The sequence below is a fragment of the Pleurodeles waltl genome, chromosome 5, assembly GCF_031143425.1.
Source record: "Pleurodeles waltl isolate 20211129_DDA chromosome 5, aPleWal1.hap1.20221129, whole genome shotgun sequence".
Lineage (NCBI taxonomy): Eukaryota > Metazoa > Chordata > Amphibia > Caudata > Salamandridae > Pleurodeles > Pleurodeles waltl.
Window position 1 is genome coordinate 1,632,241,852 of NC_090444.1, and position 19,283 is coordinate 1,632,261,134.

The 19,283-nt window shown below is 43.1% G+C and overlaps 1 protein-coding gene across 2 annotated transcripts in view; it reads right to left on the reverse strand.

Moving 5' to 3' along the window:
- Positions 1–19,283, reverse strand: part of NBAS (NBAS subunit of NRZ tethering complex) — a 1,762,396-nt gene that overhangs the window by 1,409,983 nt on the left and 333,130 nt on the right. For both annotated transcript variants that reach the window (XM_069235962.1, XM_069235961.1), the window contains exons 12-14: positions 11,120–11,248; positions 2,359–2,422; positions 1,743–1,936 (exon numbers count right to left, since the gene is read on the reverse strand). In XM_069235962.1, the coding sequence (XP_069092063.1) occupies positions 1,743–1,936; positions 2,359–2,422; positions 11,120–11,248 (387 nt within the window). The remainder of the gene's footprint in view (positions 1–1,742; positions 1,937–2,358; positions 2,423–11,119; positions 11,249–19,283) is intronic.

Here is a 19,283-nt window from a genome sequence, read left to right on the forward strand (position 1 = left end):
TACTAGGTTAACATATCTCTGGAGGCAATCAGGCACACTTTCAATTTCCCTCATCCCTACCCTCCATCACCCTTCACATATGAAATGGCATGAGACATGCCATTCCAAAAACAACCCCTTGCACACCAAAAAGCCCTGAATGCCCACTTATTACATAAAATATTAACTTAATAATAAGAGACAAAGGAATGCATAGGATAAATAAGCAAATCATCACACTCAGATAAAGCAGCAGCTTCGGCACTAAATAGACCATCAATTAGATGCACACATATTTGCCAAATTCATTTTAAAAAATGCCCATTAAGCCTTTTGCACCTATTGACACGCCCTCCTATTCTAGCACCTGGATACCGTTCCCTCCCTTCCAAGTTCACCTCGATTTTGTCCTCTCTTTATATGTATTACCAGGACTCCATAACCTCAGCAATCTTTACGACTGTAAACTGCAGCCAAAGTCCTGATGATGTGGAGAGCTCACAGAGTGTATGCTTGGTGACCCAGCAGGGGTTACACACCTACTGCAAATGCTAAATTTAGAATGAACACTGCTGGGTGGCTTTACCCTCTGCCCCACCCCCTCTGCATGCAAATTTGGCTTCTCAGGCATGCACCAGAGCAATCCACAGTTCCCACAATTGCCGATGACCCGCTGTCCAACTCAAAATCACTGTACTCCTTGAAACATTTTAGGAAATGGGTAATGCAATGGCACCTGCAGACGTACTTGTGCATAATATCAGTGGCGGCTGCTGGCAAAAGAAAGTAGTCAGGCAGCGCTGGGGGAAATAATAATTGAAAAAACGCACTTACCTCCCGCTGCAGCTCCCGTTCCTGCTGCCAGCTGCCTCGGTGCTCCCCTGCTCCCAGTGGCCACATAGCACAGGCTCCCAGACTCCCCACCCAATCCAGACGCTGGCATTGGCCAAAGCGGGCATGTTTAATGCTCGCTCAGGGACAGTGAGTCTGTGCCTCTTCTCCACCTGACTATGCAACACAACTGGCTTGGAGAAATTTAAATGCACATGTCGGTTTGGCCATCCTAACATGGCTGGCCAAACTGACATGCGCACTTACGGTGCCCACTGCTCCTCCCCCCTTGCTGTCCATGGAGAATGGCCCAGCCCCGCCCTACGCTTGCAGCATCGGCTCAGCCAGGGAATAAAAAATAAAATGACAGTAAAATTGGTTTATTATCATTTTATTTTTCATTTTCTGGCGCTGAACAGTGGGGTGACACTCCCCCGCTATTAGGGAGAGCTGCTGCTGCATAATATTTTGAAAGAGATGCCTTGAGAGAAGACCACACTTAGGTTCTGACTACCAATAATTGGAAAAACACGACTTTGTTGGACGCATATTTGTTAAAATCAAAATTTCTAACAAAATATTGAAAAGGTGGCACAAGACTCAAGGGAAATCTCTGACATTTCTGAAATCTGTTTGCAAAAGTAACATTCCTTCGATCTAATTTAAATTATTAATCTGTGAAATCACAGTCTATGAGTGAAAGGTAAACAAAGCAAACTAAAGTTATATTAAGAAATAGATGTGGATAGTGTGAAAACACTCCCCAGGCTTTTCATTAACATTTCCCGGTTCTGGAGACAAATAACACTTTTTAGATGAACTGAACATTAATTAAAATACAAACTATATTGCTTCCACATTGCAACAAGAAGTGCAAGTTCGACTACACATCAACGATGAAGCTACTAGATGCATTGGTAAAATGCGGTTACCTCCAAACTCAGAAATCCCCCCTCGTGGGCAGCGGTGACCTGCGTGGCAGGCTCGAACCATTCGCAGGACTTTCCTAGCAGGTTCTTCAGGGTTTTCACCGAAGAGACGGTTAAGGCACCGGAGCAGCGAGCCAGGATCACAGCATTATCTGCCCACCAGTTCACATCGATGAGTGGGTACAAGGATTCCTTTTCTGCAGGGACACAAGCGGAGTTTGTTAAACTATGTGAAAGAAATGAAATAAATAGCATCCTTGGTGGTGAGCTGGGAGCTGGGCAACCGACCAGAATCCTCCTGTTGTGGGCAAAAAACAAACATTTCTGGCCTGCTCAGGAAGCATTCTGTGGAGTTAAGTTCTCTGCCCAAACGGGGTGCTGGTGTCCCGGTGGGAAGCACCGGTGCCCCTCCAGCAACCCACCCCCCGCCTGATGCGAAAATAGGGAGCAGGAGGGTAGTCTCCCCTAGATAATAGCAAAAAATATCTTTCATCGGAGGTGCTCATCTGCTTCCTACACAGAAGCTGTTGTTACCGACAAGGATGTCCGGTTTCCACAACTTATTACCCCATAATTACCCATTACATTAAAAAATGCAATGCGACCTTAAGGTACATACCTTTCATTTTCTTTCTCTTCTCGATTGAGGTTCTCCAATTTGGGTTGATCTCATCAAATTTTGGCTAGCGAAAGTGAAAAATATACATATATCAAATTTTGGCTATGGAAAGTGAACAAAACGTATACACATTCATATCAACGGACAATGATTACATCTGCATTCAGCAGGGCTGTCCAACAAACATGCAAACCATTCCCATTCGATTCAGTGGCAAAGTATTTATTTCAGTGGATATTCTGAAATCCTTTGCTCTGGCACTCATGGCTTTCAGTTGGAACCCACAACATTCAGCCTAATGCCTAAGCCAAAAGTACTTTCTCAGAGGCAAATTTATAACAGGAGTCCAGATGTATGATGATATTACTAGGTGTCCTTCCAAACCAGAGAGCCACCTCTTGTCACCCTGTAAGAGTGGCACAGAAAGTAAGGCGGTGTATAATGGCTCTTTCACCCGCGTACAAGCTACAACAACCCAAGAGAGCCATAGAGCATAGTTAAAACAAAAGTCCGCCACAAAGACTCATGAATATTAAAGTCAATGTTACTCGTGGGACACTTTCAAAGCAGATCCCACATCACGCGCTTTACAGTCCCTTTATGGAAACAATCTCAAGTCATACCTCAGCAATGATGATAGGAAAAGGGGTCATTAATTCGCACTGTAATTAGCACCCCACCCGAGGTGTAAATAGGTTCCTTGTAACTACCAGGACACAATGAGAAATTAACAGCGGTGTCTATCGTGATTATCAGCTGTACCAAATGTGAAGTAACATGTTCTAAACCAACAGTGAATGTTCAGCTGTTTTACATTTCATTTGGAAATGTAGCAGCATGTCCTAGCAGACACAACCACCTCTGCAAGCATCTGACCAATCAGCATACAACCAAGAAAAAAGAGGCAGATGGCTGCACACCAGATACCAAGGCGAAGCCTCAAGTTTCCCACAGGCCATTCAACACAAAAATGTGGGGTTTTGTGCCTGGTCCCTTATACCAGCCCCAAACAGATCTGACAGCAATGCAAAGCTATCAATAGTGTGGCGGGTGCAGTGGCATCGGGGTCCGTGGCTGTGACGTGCCCATTCATCCAATATATTTTTTTTGTTAACTATCAAGCTAGGGGACTTTTTTTTTTTTTTTTTTAAACTATCAAGCTAGGGGACTGGGTCCACTTTTATTGAATGACTTAGGTCCCGCTGCGGGCCCTGCTACACCACTGCTGCCGGCTATAGCGAAATGCTTACCACGAAAAAACACAGTTACTGTGAATTTTCCACTGGGTAACAGGACACATTTAAAATGAACTTAACCAGAAAAACTTGATAGTTAAGGCATTCCAGCTCCTTGATAGCAATCCTAGAAAGAGGCTAGACATTGAAGGAATAAATATTGTCCTTGGAAAGAGTTGTGGATTTAGATAACTCCCTGTGGGGGACATACAAGGTTTGGCCTTCCGACCATACATGCAACATCATGCACGCAGTGGGTGCTTGCCCGAGGGTCGGCCATGACCCTACTATACACCTCGGCCCTGCAACTTGCTTACAACCCCATGTTACCCCAAGCGCCGGAGAAGGGAGTGGTTTCAGCAATACACAGGTGAGAGTTCACAGGGGTGGGATATCTGTTTACTCAGGAACAATTCATTACAATTCAATAATATACAAATGGGTAAGCTATCTCTATCCTGGACGTGATCAAATATCTATGCCTTAAACGTGCTGGTAGAGCAGCATTTCCCGCCATTGCAAGAGAATTCCCTCCCCCACTCCCATCCCGGATACCCATCCTGCACTTATTGTCAGTGCAAAATTGGTTACTGGCTGAGTGTTTAAACTTTATGCAAAGTGTGGAGAACTTGGAGATATCACTGACCATCCCTCTAAACGATTATGGGAATGTGACCTTGGACATGCGATCCCGAAAAAACATGATTGTATTGCTGTACCCAGGTAAAGCTGATTTCTTTGAACTACAGACATAAGCTTTTAAACTTCAGGTTCCTCAACTGATTGTGCCATACTACTGAATTGATGTGTACATTTTACGCATGTGTGCAGAGCCCAAAAAACTTAACAAATCCTGAGGATTACCTACACTTGCCCAGTAGTACACAGGTTGTGGCTTGAAGTAGAAGTCAAATTGACAGATATCTTGGGTCACCCTAAGCAATTAACCCCTTAATGGTTCTTTTGAGACCACAGCAGACTTTAGTAAGCCGGAACGTAGGCTTGCGTCTCTGATGCTCTTGCTGGCTAAACTGAGAGTCACTGTGGCTTGGCTAAGCGGTCCTACCATCACAGTTAAGTATTGGATTTATGATGCAACCTTTTGTATCAACTCAATTGACAGTTAGGCTCAAATGCATACGGCATGCACCCGACCTACAGACGACATAACTTTGAGACAAACACCAGTTGACTGATTGATGCTTTTGTTAGAAGATCTACAATTCTAATTGAGCATTTGATGGGTGAAAAAGTATTACCTTAAAATATGATTATTGTGGTGGACTCTATCATGCACTATGTGTAACAGGAATATGGTGTATTGTCTGAATTCCAATGCTCAGTGCAAGAGTATAATTAACAAAATGACAAATAAAGTTAAACAAAAGTTTGGAATTCCATCCCACGATGACCTGGGCCCCAAAAGTGTTTTAGGGTTAATGAGGAAAATGGCAAAGAACACTGAGCAAACTCGGGACCTCGGTGTCTATGAAGCACTAGAATAAGTACGAATGTCAGCACCGGTTTTATCAACACCTTTTACTATATATACGGTCATGTTATTCCAGTCTATGGTAAGCCCTGCAAGAGTTCCATTTGGTGCTGGTGAGAGGGTATAGCTTACAACCTTGAGATCCAGTCACTAGCCCGAGAAGAGGCATAATACGAGTAATTAGTGGGAATATGTTGATGAAAAGGTATAATGTAAGGTCTCACGGTTGAGTTAGACTGCTCTGGAAAGAAGCATGGTTGCCATTTCAAATATGCACGGGGTAATTGCCGTCTCCGCAATTACGCACTGATATCAGTCGTGTCAGTCATCTCTTCCATCCAGTCCCCTACTGCCAACATCTTGGTTTAACTAGTCCCCCGTCCATTGTAGCTTTTTACTATAGAGATACTTTTAATGCCACAGACATATATACATACTCAAACATTCAACATATACACAGATATATACATCAAAACAACACGCACGACTGCCACATTCATGACACACACTTAAGCATTGTAAGCAAGCTCGTTAAGCCTTTCTCGTGAAAGAGAAGTAAGGACCTGTAGGAAAGACTGAAGGCTCCAGGTTAATAAGTAATAAAAGAATCCGAATATAATCCAAGAAAAACGGTGTAGTCACTTTATTCAAAATAAAGATCCACGACGGCAGGCAGCACCCTGTCAAGTCCCAAGCCAGTGACCAACTGTCAAGAGCTGGCTCTAGAACCTTACAAAGCACTGACGCAGTCATAGAACAAATACACAACAAAATAGAACAGGAGTGTTAAAGGGAGAGAACATATTATTACATCATCTTCCCCCTTTAACAAAACAAATAAAATAAAACAAAACAAACCAACTTTAACATTAGTCAATTATATAATCATCAAACCTGGACGGCATTTTGATTGCTCTATTGCTACGACTATACTTCAGCACAGATGAATTACCAAAATTTGAATTTTTTGCGTTGGTACCCCGTGAGGTCATTTCATTAGGCAACATACAAGTTTCTGTTCTTGTAACGTCCACTACTTCATTTTGTAGTCCATCATCAAAATCTCTGAAACACATAGGAGTACCTCCACTTGTAGGAGAAGATGCAGGAACATCATGATACATCAAACCGTTGGAAACAATATCATCAATATCATCACTCCTATCCAAATATACTTCTTTGAATATCTGTGCCTGTCTGTTAGTGATGGGAATAACACTGTTACGGTTCCACCACCCCTTGCCCTCCAACAAAACAGAGGCTTTTGTCACTTTCAATACCTGCACTGGTAGAGAATATTTCGATTCCCCTTTTGCAACTCTCTGAGGTTTTCTTATCAGAACCCAATCAAGGACGTTTATCTCCCTGTCCTTGGCTTTATGTCTTTTATCATAATTTATCTTTTGCATCAATTGTTTCTCCAATACCCGATTTCCTTGCATCACTTATGGCTACATTAGACTTATTAAAATCATCCATGAGCGAATTAGCTAACCAAGTAGGTAAAAGCTTGGATTTTGACTCTCTACCTTGGAGGAGACAAAAAGGTGAAACCCCAGTGGTAGAGTGAGGTGTATTTAGATAGGCCCACATTTTTTCTTTGAGGAAGTCTCTAACATCGCAATTACTAGCTACAGCTGTCTGAATACCTTCCTTCAAAATTCTATTGGCTCTCTCCACCAAACCATTCGAGGCAGGACTGTACAAAGCAACCTGCAGATGTTTGATATTGAATTTTCCTACAAAATCTGCCATTTTCTTAGAAGTGAAATGTACACCATTATCAGTCATTATCACTGATGGGGCACCTTCCAAATCAAACAAATTGGCTAAAAATTTAATTGCAGATTCAGTATCTGTGCTCGCTACAAATGAATAATATATCCACTTTGAAAAGTAGTCAACAGCAACCACAAGATACCTCATATCTCTAGACAACAACAAATACGGACCAGAAAAATACAACGCAATTTTCTCCCATGGCTTGGATGGTGGAGTAACAGTATGCAAGGGTTTAATATTGCTTTTCCAGTGTTTGTCAGACACCACACATGAAGAACAAGAGTTGACAAACTCAGCCACTTCTTTATCCATATTGGGCCACCAATACTTCATTTTAAGCATTCTGCAAGTGGCAGAAACTCCAAGGTGACCCTCGTGTGCTATCTTAATTAATCGTATTCTCAAATCATTTGGAGGTACGCACACAGACCCCCTCATACAAAAGCCATTCTCACATGATAATTCCATAGCAAGTTGCTTGTATGTATTCATTTCGCCACTATATTTCTTTTTATTCGGCCAACCATGCTTGACATAATAAAGAACTTGCGAAAGAACCACGTCATTCGCCATGGCCAACTCCCAGTCCTCGTGTGAACAACCCATCCGAATCAGAAACAAGGTCTAGAACTCCCACCACACACTCCACATCTCGATCATCCGCAACACTAGTAGTGTGTGGTAAAGGAAGTCTTGATAAGCAATCCGCTCTCACATTTTTCCCTCCAGTAATGTACTTGACCTCTAGATTATACTCTTGCAATTTTGACAGGAGTCGCACTAATCTAGCAGATGCCTTACCAAGACCATTGCCTCTCAATAGGAATACAAACAGCTTGTGATCAGTAAAAATCTCAAAATGAGTTCCCCAAATATATGTCTTGATTTTTTGAACCGCCCAAACACAAGCTAAGGCTTCCCTTTCAATAGTGCTGTAGTTACTCTCAGCACTAGAAAGTGACCTGGAGGCAAAAGCGATTGTACATTCTTGACCATTCTGCAACTGTCCAAACACCGCTCCGAGTCCCTTAAGGCTAGCATCAACCGTTATAAAGGATTTACAGTTGGGAATATAAGATTTCAAATTTGGGCCAGATGCAACAATTTTCTTGATATTCTCGAACGCATCATTGACTTCCTTGCCCCAGACAAACTTGCACCCCTTCTTCAGTAGTGACCGAAGAAGTTGGACAATTATAGCAAAACCATTAACAAATCTGGAGTAATATTCACACAGTCCAAGAAAGGAACGTAACTCGTCTTTGTTAGACGGATAAGGGGCTTTCATAATAGCTTCCAGATTGCACATCATAGGTTTGATGCCCTCAGCAGATATAGAATGCCCAAGGTAGTCAACACTTCTAACTAAAAAGTTGCATTTTTCAGTTTTAATAGTCAAACCATAATTTTGAAGTATGCCAAAGACTTCATTTAGAATATGTTCATGTTCTTCTATAGTTGCCGTGTGAATTAGAATGTCATCTTGGAATGCACAAACCCCTTTAATGTGTCCAAACAATGTGTCCTTCATTTTTTGAAAGACACTCGCCGCTGAGGCAAGACCAAAAGGTAATCTGAGGAATTTAAAAGCACCAAATGGAGTCACAAAAGTGGTTAGATCTTGGGAATCATTACTAAGAGGAATCTGATGATACGCCGAATGTAAGTCAATGGTCGAGAAGAACTTTGAATTACCCACTGTGGTAATTAGTTCTTGTATATGGGGTAAGGGGTGACAATCCACTAAAATATTTTTATTGAGAGATCTCAGGTCTACACATAACCTAAGATCTCCATTTCTTTTCTTAGTAACTACAATCGGAGCAACCCACTCGGAGGCATTTGTGGGAGAAATAATATTGTCTGTCACTAACTTTTTAAGTAACTTACCAAGTTGGTTTCTGATAGACAGCGGAACTGGTCTTACTTTATGAGAGACAGGAACAGCACCATCCTTAAGTTTGATAGTGTGCTCAAAGCCTTTGACATTCCCAACTATGTCAACAAAAATGTTGGGAAACTTACGAATATAATGTTCTGGAACAATGTTATTAGGAACGATTTGCAACACAGACTCACTTTCATTTATGTATGGCCTCTCCCCTAACTTAATAGGATTCTCCTGCCCTGGGCACAGAATAATGCCTAGACGTGCTAAGTCCTTCCAGCCTAATATGTTCCTCCCCTTCACAGCCACGTAGATTTTAGTAAACGTAGACCTTCCCATCACTTCTAATTCAGCGTAGAAAAAACCCAACAAATCAATGTCTTGACCTCCGAATGCTTTGGGTGCAATATCAGCTTCTTCTAATTTCTTCGTGTCAGGCCATAACTGAAAAAATGTTTTGTCTGCTAGAATAGTGATGGGAGCACCGGAGTCAGCCATTAGAGGTAACACCCTAGAATCTACTTTTGCATCACATATAGGACCCTTGATATGTTCACCCACACCCCTTATGCACTGAATAGGAAGATCCACGGTAAGAACAAGATTAGATAGTCTGTTAGCACAATAAGCTTCCTCCTCCGCATTCTCAGTGTACACATTACTGATTCTCATTTTGGACCCAGAATTCGAGTAGGAATTTGTTTGTTTGCAAACAGCTTGGAAATGGCCAATTTTGTGACACTTCAAATTTTTTTTCCCAAGGCAGGACAAACAGGATTGTTCCCCAAGTGATTATGAGAACCACAACGGAAGCAAACTCTACCGTACTGGGGTGGTATTTTCTTCTGTTTAGTTGGTCTCTCTCTAACAAAACTTACAGTTGTTTCATCTCCCACTTGATTAATATTCAAATGATCATTACGTCCACACCCCACATTCTGCCCACACACAACTTTGGATGAAACAATTGATCTCTCAATCGCCTTAGCTAAATCCACAACTTCATCCAAGGATGGGTTGCGACAAGCAAGTAGGCGTTCTTGAATTTTCTTCGAATAGCATTAGAACACAAATTGATCTCTAATATACATATCAACAATATTGCCAAAATCACATTTTACTGCAAGTACACGCAAATTAGCAAAAAATTAGTCTACAGATTCATCTGCAGATTGCCTGCACATAGCAAAGTTGAATCTCTCCAGTAGAACATTTGAGTCATCAGAGAATTGTTTATTGATCCTCTCCTTTCCTTCGATGTAAACATCCCACATCACATTGTCACCAGAAGGAGGTTGAATAGTGGGCAAATTGTCAAATATGCGCTGACCAGCAATTCCCAGATGATTAAATAGAAGCGCTAACTTCCTAGATGATGAGAATCCGATGGTATATGCCCGTGTTACAAAACAAACCAGAAAGTTGTCAAAAATGTTGCCATGCCGAAGTTAGAGTTTTTTTTTTCTTCTTCTTCTTGCCAGGAAACAAAGTTGCTTTGATCAAAGAAGGCAACGTCTGCGCATCCACAGTGCCGGAAACGACGTTGCTTTGGGATAGCAAACAACGTCTGACAACGTGTTCTCAGGCCCGGGAACAGCGCTGTTCGTTGCTAGGCAACAGCCGACACACACACGCCTACACGCGCCCGAATGAACGCGTCCTCAAGCCGGTAAACAGCGTCGCTAGTCGCTAGGCAACATCAAGACACACGCACGTACACGCGCTGGAATGAACTCGCGCCTGAGCCTTCAAAATTAATCACCCAAACGCTCGAGCGCTTCCCGATCTCTCCTTACTTCTCAAAAAATACACTCTTCTCCCAAAGAATATGAAGACAGAGCGCAGGGCGTAGGTCAATCTTCAAACAAGGTACGGCGGAGAATTCTTCTAACTGCAATACGCAGTGCAGGCGGTCGGTGGATCACGCAATAGATGTTACCCCACTTATGGTACCAAAAATGTAGGAAAGACTGAAGGCTCCAGGTTAATAAGTAATAAAAGAATCCGAATATAATCCAAGAAAAACGGTGTAGTCACTTTATTCAAAATAAAGATCCACGACGGCAGGCAGCCCCCTGTCAAGTCCCAAGCCAGTGACCAACTGTCAAGAGCTGGCTCTAGAACCTTACAAAGCACTGACACAGTCATAGAACAAATACACAACAAAATAGAACAGGAGTGTTAAAGGGAGAGAACATATTATTACAGGACCGCAAGCACCTGACATACAGCATACTGTAAGTTAAGCATCATAAACATAAGGAATAGGTTTTTGAATTGAACGTGACAAAACACATACACTTCAAATGGAATACGGGCAACAAAAACGACAAATTGTGATTGTGCCAATATGATTCTTCATACCTGGTCAACTTGATCCCAACAAGCTTCAAGCTTTAGAGAGGGAACTCTCCATACAGTTAGCTTCCCTGAAAAATGAATGACCGCCAAAAGAGAGCCATTAGGTGAAAGGCTCATCTTAAATACTCCATCCTAGATAAAAGAGAATATTTGTCGTTAGAAGCAATGAAGCAAAAGGCTTAATAATTCAAAAAGTAATTGAAGAGAATGGAGAATGCACTAAAGAGACAAAAAGCAGCACCACAAGCTCCAACATGAATACAGATGGTTCTTTTTATTTATTGTCAATTGTGCCTTCATTTTAAGTATAAGTATATCACACCATTCAAAATCTTTACACCAAAAGATGGACACGAACACACCATGAAAGAATAAATACAAACACAAAAGTGTCAGCCAAATAAACGGGTATGAAATGCAAAAAACATACTACCTAGCCGGCATCTACAGGCCAACATGTCTGGTTGTGTAAACAACTTCTGCTATACAGACAGCACAATTAGGACTCTAAGAGAATCCATCTCCAGGACCAATCCCATGTCTCCGGGCTAGGGTGTGAGCTTGTGTGGTGATGCAAACTGCTGAACTCCGAGCCCTTCCTCTTCCCCCACTCAATAATCCCCAAGGTTCGAGCCATCAGATTCTTATCTGTACGAGGCTGGCCCTCTATGCAGTGTGCAAAACGTAAACTGTGCAGAGGGTCTGGGAAACCACACATTGGTTTAGAGGTAAAAACTAGACCACCTAATGCTCTAATTTTTATGGTAGCTTGGTTGAGCAGTTAGGCTAATCTTCGAGAAGTGCAAAGCGTGTGCTGTACTCACAGTATCAATAAATAAAAACACACACTCAAACGAATAACTCAAGACCAATTTACAAAAATACTTCAGATTTTTATACATTTTTTAAGACCAACACCATCAAAATCAGGTAAGTACTTTTTAAGTAATGAATTTTCAAAATTTTGAAAATGTCTCAGTTGTGTGTGCAATTACACAGCATAGAAATCAATGGAGGAATACTTTGGAAATACATATAAAATCAGGCAATGAGTTTACCAATGTCTTCCCTCGGTTGTAGGTCAAGGCCATCGGTAGGCCCTGTGGACAAGCTGGAGAAGTCTGGGCAGCTCCCATTTTCAGCAGGAGCAGCTGCAGAAAGTCTTTGGAGGGGGTACAAGGCCACTGCCGGGGACCACTTGGAAAAACACTGCACAGGTTGACTTCAAGGTGAGTACGTGGGGGTCCCATTAAGTGTCAAGGTCACAAGGGGACCCTTAGATTGTAGTTGGATCTTCGGTTCAGGGCACAGGACAGCTGGGTACAGAGCAAATCGTTAAGCCAGGAGCTGTGCACAAAGGTGCCCTTGGAAGCAGGGGGTAAGTCGCTTTGAAAGTTGCTTGCAGGTCAGCAGGGGCACTCTGGTGGGAGGGCCAGGTGTTTTCTGAAGTCCCTTGACTGGGGCTTCATTCTGGTCCTTTTTCAGCCTGGAGAGGACTGTCCTTCTGGGTGTCCGACACTGAGTGACCAGTACCTGGCACTATTGCACAGTTCAGCCACTCCAGGTCGCAGTGCCACCAAACATGGAGCACTTGCAGGTTTTGTACTCACGGTCCATTGGGTGCAATTTGGTCCAGCTGCGACGTCCGATTCCTTGGTCAGCAGCCGGTCAGTGAACTGGACTTCACTGGGCTTTATGACCTTGTTGCAGGAGAGTGACACCCTCACTCAGAAGGGAGACCTTTGGCAACTTTTAGAAGAGTGGAGGTCCTCTGGGGGTTTGTAGAGTCCATCCAGTGCCCAAGCAATCCCTCAGCACCGACTGTCGAGTCCTGTGTATAGCAGGCAGGGTTTGGCGCCTTTCTCTGGGTACAGTAGGAGTTCAGTTCTTGAGCCTTGGGTCTTCTTTGTTGCTGGTCTTTTGGTGTCCTTGGAATCTGAATCTGTCATCTAGGGGTGCCCACTAAATATTGTATTTATTGGGCATTTAGGGGAGTACCTAGTAGTGACCGATTGGTCATCTACCTTGGGGTGGCTATACCCACTAAGTGACCACTTCCTGTGGGCAGAGGTCACTTCCCTACACCTGAATGACTATTTTCCTTCCATGCACGATGGAGGAAAATAAAATGGTGGAGTCACCTCACATGCAACATTTATGGGTGGTGCAAGCTGGGGCCGACCACTCCTCCTGTCCTTTGTGTGTTCTCCCGCCACTGCTCCAGCCAAAAGTGGGGGCTTGCGATGGGGTGGCCATCTGCTGCTAGCAGCAGGCTTGGGGGTCGAGTTTCAAAGGTTGTAAGCCCTTTGAAGCTCACCAGCAAGGCAGTGCACATTCCTGAGGAGGGTGGTTGGACACCTCCACCCAGGAAGGGCCTTGTTCTGGGACCCAGAGAGCAGGAACTCTCACCCCAGGGTTCCAGAATCTTGTCTAGTGGTGGCAGGCCGGTTGTGACTGGCCAGCAACCATGCCAGGGTTAGTTAGCTTTGCAGGGGTCACCTCTAAGGTGGACCCCGGGTACATTGTGAAATAAATCCAATAATGGTACCAGACTGAATTTATTATTCTGTGTTGTTTGATACAAAACAAACCAGGGTTCAGAGTGACCATCATGTAGCTATGAAACTCGTACTGACCAGTGTCCTCCACATGCATTTAAATGGCTGCTATCTTCACTTACTATGTCCTAGGTTTGGCAAGGACACAGTTGGGGCATATTGCTCATGCATCTATGGCCAGACGTACAGTATAGTGCACCCTGCCTTAGGGCTAGAAGGCCTGCCAGAAGGGTGACTTACCTATATTGCATGCAGTGTGTAAGTGGACAGGCTACACAGACTGTGCGCCATGTCGAGTTTGCATTTTAGGTTTGCCCCAGGACACTCAGCCTGCAATGGCAGTGCTCGGTGCATCTGGATGCATCGCCCTTGAGGGTGGCACAATCTTCCCTCAGGGACCTGCCCTTAGTATCCCATCTACTAGGGACTTATAATGGCAGTTAAAGGTGTTGCCAATTGTACAATGCATCACAACAGTTCTGGGAAAGAGATCTGGCCCAGGGAACCTGGTTAGCACGGGCCATGGGCACTAACAACTTTGAGACCATATCAAATGTCAGGCAAAAGGCGGGAGCTAACCATGAAAAAAGAGGCCTTTTCTCACATTATCCCAATGCCCTCCAAAACTTGGGGACAATTTGTAGTCTTCTATGGCATTTATGAGGGATTTGTAACACATACTGCCTCAGCACAAGGTGTACACTCGCTGCAGCATAAGATGTCATGTATGTGGCAAGGATGGTACATGTCACCCTGATACTGGTGCGATGCACAGAATTTAAGTATTACACAGGAAGACTCAAAAGAACATAACTGCTCAGAAGGAGTGTCCCATAATTCAAATCACAAACAAGAAAAATTGTCAAAGCCCAACTCAATGAAGTACTGGCATTTATTGTAATCAATAGAGCAGTTTTCTTGGCACTCTTTCCTTTCCTGACGCGTTTCGGCTTAACAGCGTCACTGGAGCTGGTGTGGCGTTGGTTACTTACTGCTACGGGTGAGGTGAGCCTTCGGTTTCTTACTGCTTGGCAGGGGAAGTGTGGCGTAGGTTCCTTATGGTTGCAGAGGAGGTAATGCGGTGTCGGTGACGAGTCGTCAGTTCCTTACGACAAAGCGGGGTCGATGTATCCAGCAGGTCACTTGAGTTAAATGCTTATTTTCATATATTTGTGTGTTTTGATTTGATATCTGGGAAGAGCCTTAATAAATTCATTACTAAGAGTGCTGCATTTTTCGGCCTAGTTTCCTCTTTGCTTAAGCAAGAGCAGAACAAGGGCACACCTCAGCTCCCTTTGTGTGATTGTCTTGAGTCAATTCACAAACAGCCCAACTGTCATCCTGACCCGGACCTGTATTCCACAGACAGACAGAGGAACAGAATGGTTAAGCAAGAAAATTCCCACTTTCTAAGAGTGTCATTTTCAAACTTACAATTTAAAAAACAACTTCACCAAAGATGTATTTTTAAACTAGGAGTTCAGTGACCCCAAACTCTGCATATCTGTCTGCTCCCAATGAGAAATTACACTTAAACGATATTTCAAAGCAGTCCTCATGTTACCCTGTGGTAGAGATAGTGAAATACTGCTAAATTTGTTTTTCACTATTGCAAGGACTATCATAACAAGTAAAACACACCAGAACATGTCCTACCTTTAAAATACACTGCACCTTGCCCATGAGGATGCCTTGGGCCTACCTTATGGGTGACTTACATGTAGTAAAAGGGAAGGTTTGGGCCTGGCAAGTGGGTGTACTTGCCAGGTCGAAATGGCAGTGTAAAACTGCACACACAGGCACTGCAATGCAGGCCTGAGACATGTTTGCACGGCTACTCATGTGGGTGGCACAATCACTAGCAGCATTTGATTTACACGGCCTGGGCACACCTGGGGCACTATACTAGGGACTTATTAGTAAATCAAATATGCCAATCATGGATATAAAATTACCAATGCAATTTTGACCAAGAGCCTCGCCTTCTACGTACCCAACAGACATCTCCGCTCTTCCCAGCTCGCTCTCGCAGCCGTTCCCAAGATCCGTAAAAGCACAACAGGAGGAAGATCCTTCTCCTACCTTGCAGCCCGGACATGATACACGCTACCTCTCAAACTCAGGCAGACCGTATCACTGAAGCAGTTCAGGAAGGACCTCAAAACCTGCCTCTTCAATTGAGCAGCACGCCCACAAACAGTGCCTTGAGACCCTATGGGTGATTAGCCGTGCTTTGGAAGTCACTGATTGAGTGCCCTTGCACTTTAGCACTGGTCAACAGTGGTAAAGTGCCCAGAGTCCTAAAGCCAGCAGAAATGAAATGCAGCACACAGTCAAAAAACGGACCAAGGCAAAAAGTTTGGGGATAACCCTGCAAAAAGGGCCATTTCCAACAGTCAGCATGACCAATGAACTCTGTTTTCTGCTGCATGTTTAATTAGCACAGTGCTCTTAAACTAACTTACTGCTGATCTTGCACAGACACTGTTACAAAAGCCATCTGTTTCACCTTAAAACTCAGCAGTTTACAAGTGCAGAGAGTAGCCAATATACATTACAGTTCCCCATCCTGCTAAACTGATGCTGGAGACCATCACTATCTCTGAAATCCTCAAATATTCAGTATGTAATGGACACATCTTGACTGCAAGCAATTTCAAAATGAGCGTACTTCGTAACGGTGATTATTTGCTTTTTAAATAAAATTTATCCAACAAAGACTGTCGACTTGGGGGAAATGTGCTAGGATTGGAAACAGTTTTGCCTCAATTTATTAAAACTGTTCCAAATGGCATTTCTCTAAGGCATCATCCAATAAAATGTGTATTTGATTATAAAAATGAAACAAAATTAATCTACTTGCAATAAAATGTAAATGCTCAGATAATTATGTAGTTCTCGCTAAATGCTCACATTTGAGCAAACAAGGGATATGATGTTCATTTACTTTGCACAATTAAAACACACCCAGTTAAATCAACTAAATAATCCAACTGACACAATCCGTGCTAAGTAGCAGATTCAGAATAAAGAATAGCCCACTTTTTCTGTGAATGTCTGATACAGGTAAATCACAGGAGAAAGTATCGGGACAAAATAGAAGTGCATCTGTGTTTATGCTGTGTTGATACTCATGATCGCAAATACATTTCAAGCAATAACAACGGTCTGCATAGTAATTAAAATACACAAAATAAACCAGGAATGGAAAAAGCCAATTTTTTGTGTGTATTTAGCACAACTGCATGGCCATACACATACACAGAAGGACCAATGCGGACATTGACAACGGATGTACCACCCATATTAGGCATTGTAGGTATATATCAAGTACTTAGCTGAGGCAATAACGACCATCATCAAGCAGGTTAGGTATCACCCTACTAGGCTGCATGGGTTTTAAGATCCCCTTGGGAGGCAGTACAGGTGGAACTTTTGGATGACGTCGAAAATGAGGACCCACTTTCATTCACTACACCTAAAGCCCTATTAGGCAGTGAAGTACATAGCAGTCCCTATCCAATAAGATAGTTATTGCTTCAAGGGCAGGGCAGGAAGTATAGGGAATAATGACCACCATGAAGGAGTTCAGGTATGGCCTAGCTACTACTGCATGCCATCTTTCCAAGTTAAACCATCCTGTTCACAGGCATTTCACTAGAAACTCTAAATAACATGACACAGTTGAACCCTAAAACGTATTCACTTTAATGAAGAATGAACCAGGTTAGACTTGACATTCTTGGCATGGTATCCCCCTAAACGTTTAGCCTGCACTACTCCTGTTTGCTGAATTCCTTTTTGTTTGCTTCAGGACTCTATGCATTGTAAGACTGCTAACCAGTGCTAAAGTGCTTGTGCCCTTTCCTTCAAACTTGGTAAAATTGGCCAACACTTATTTGGCACATTTAATTTACTTTAAGTCTCTAGTAAATGGTACTACGTGTACCCAGGGTCTGTAAATTAAATGCCTGCAGCACTCATTGTGCCACCCATGAAAGTAGCCTTTTAAAACATGTCTCAGACTTGGCACTGCAACCTGTAGTGCAGTGTTAAATTGCCAATTCGACCTGGCAAAATAAACCTTTTGCCAGGCCTAAACACTTCCTTTTTAATACCTATAAGTTACCCACTAAGGAAGGACCTAAAGGGTCAGAGAGTATGGTGCACTGTATTTAAAAAGCAGGACCTTGTATCTAAGTTTACATGTCCTAGCAGTGAAAAACACCCAAGGTCGTTTTTCACTGTTGTAAGGGCTATCTCTCTCATTGACTAATCGGTTTCCTTATTACATTTAATAAAGTGCTAACTTTGGATTGGGAGCAAGTAGAAATATACTGTTTACACTCAAATGAATTTTAGTTTAAAATCTTCTTCAATGGTAAAGTCAGATTTTCAGCTAGAATTCTGAAAATGCCACTTTTAGGAAGTTAGCATTTTCTTGTCCCAACCATTTATAGCCTCTGCCTGTGTCGCAAGATTGTGAATGGCTCTGCTGCTGGGGTTTCCGTTTTGCTTCCAAATAGTAACAAAAAGAAGGGGACTTAGATGTGGACAGGTTGGGCCATCAAAGCAGGATGGGTAGGTAGGGGCTGTATCCACCCCCATTCACACCTCAACAGGCTTTGCCTCCTGCACACACAAATTAATCTGACATCAGGCGTGCCCTGTCTTTAGACACCCGAGACAGTTTGGAGTCTTGACAGGGGAAGAACTTTCCAGAACAAGATGTGGGGGTAGGCCATGGAATCCCTCCACACAAACGTTGGCACCAAATATATATGTTGGACCTCCAGAGCACTCTTGAAAACACTCCTGGACCTGTGGACGTTTCAGAAGAAGCACTGCCCTGCAAATGAAAGACTGCCTTGCTGCCTGAGAAGGAAGACTGGACCTGCTAGCCTTCATCACAGGTTACCTACAGTGCCTCTAGAGGACAGCTGGCTGACGTCCTCTGTGAGCTACAGGAACATAAGCTTCAGAGGCTTCCTTGGAACTGCCGACTTGACCTGCTCCACTGGACCTGCCTAAGCTATGGTGCTGGCCTTTAGCCAGCGTGAGTCCTGATCACCAAGTGGAGCCCCCCAGGTCCAGGATACTTGGCTGGAATCAGTGTGTTGCAGCACCTCAAAATGCAGAAACTTGCAGCTTGTGACCGTAACCAATGTAGCGTGATGCAACCCAACACAGGACTTCAAATGGCAGTCCTCAAAGCCCCTGATCTGAACCAACAGAACATGATGCAAAGCCTCACACCAAAGACTAAAGGTAAAATTTTCAGCTAGACTAAATCAGTACCTGTATCTGGCCTGTGCTTCATCCCAGTCAGCCTGAATTTGTGACTTTGTTCCAGACCGGTGCGACCAGATAAACACAGTTGGCACTTTGTGTTTTAAGGTACTATTTTCACTCAAAAGTTTAAAATTTAATATCTCCAATTCTACGAATTGTATTTTAGTCGTTCTGGTATCATTTTATTTATCAAAACATATTTTATTTTACACAAATATTGAAAGCCACAAATCTCCAATAAATGTTGATGTTTCCTGCCACCCTGATGGTACTGGACAACTCCTAACTCACTCTTTCAGTACTTCAGAGAAGGCCTG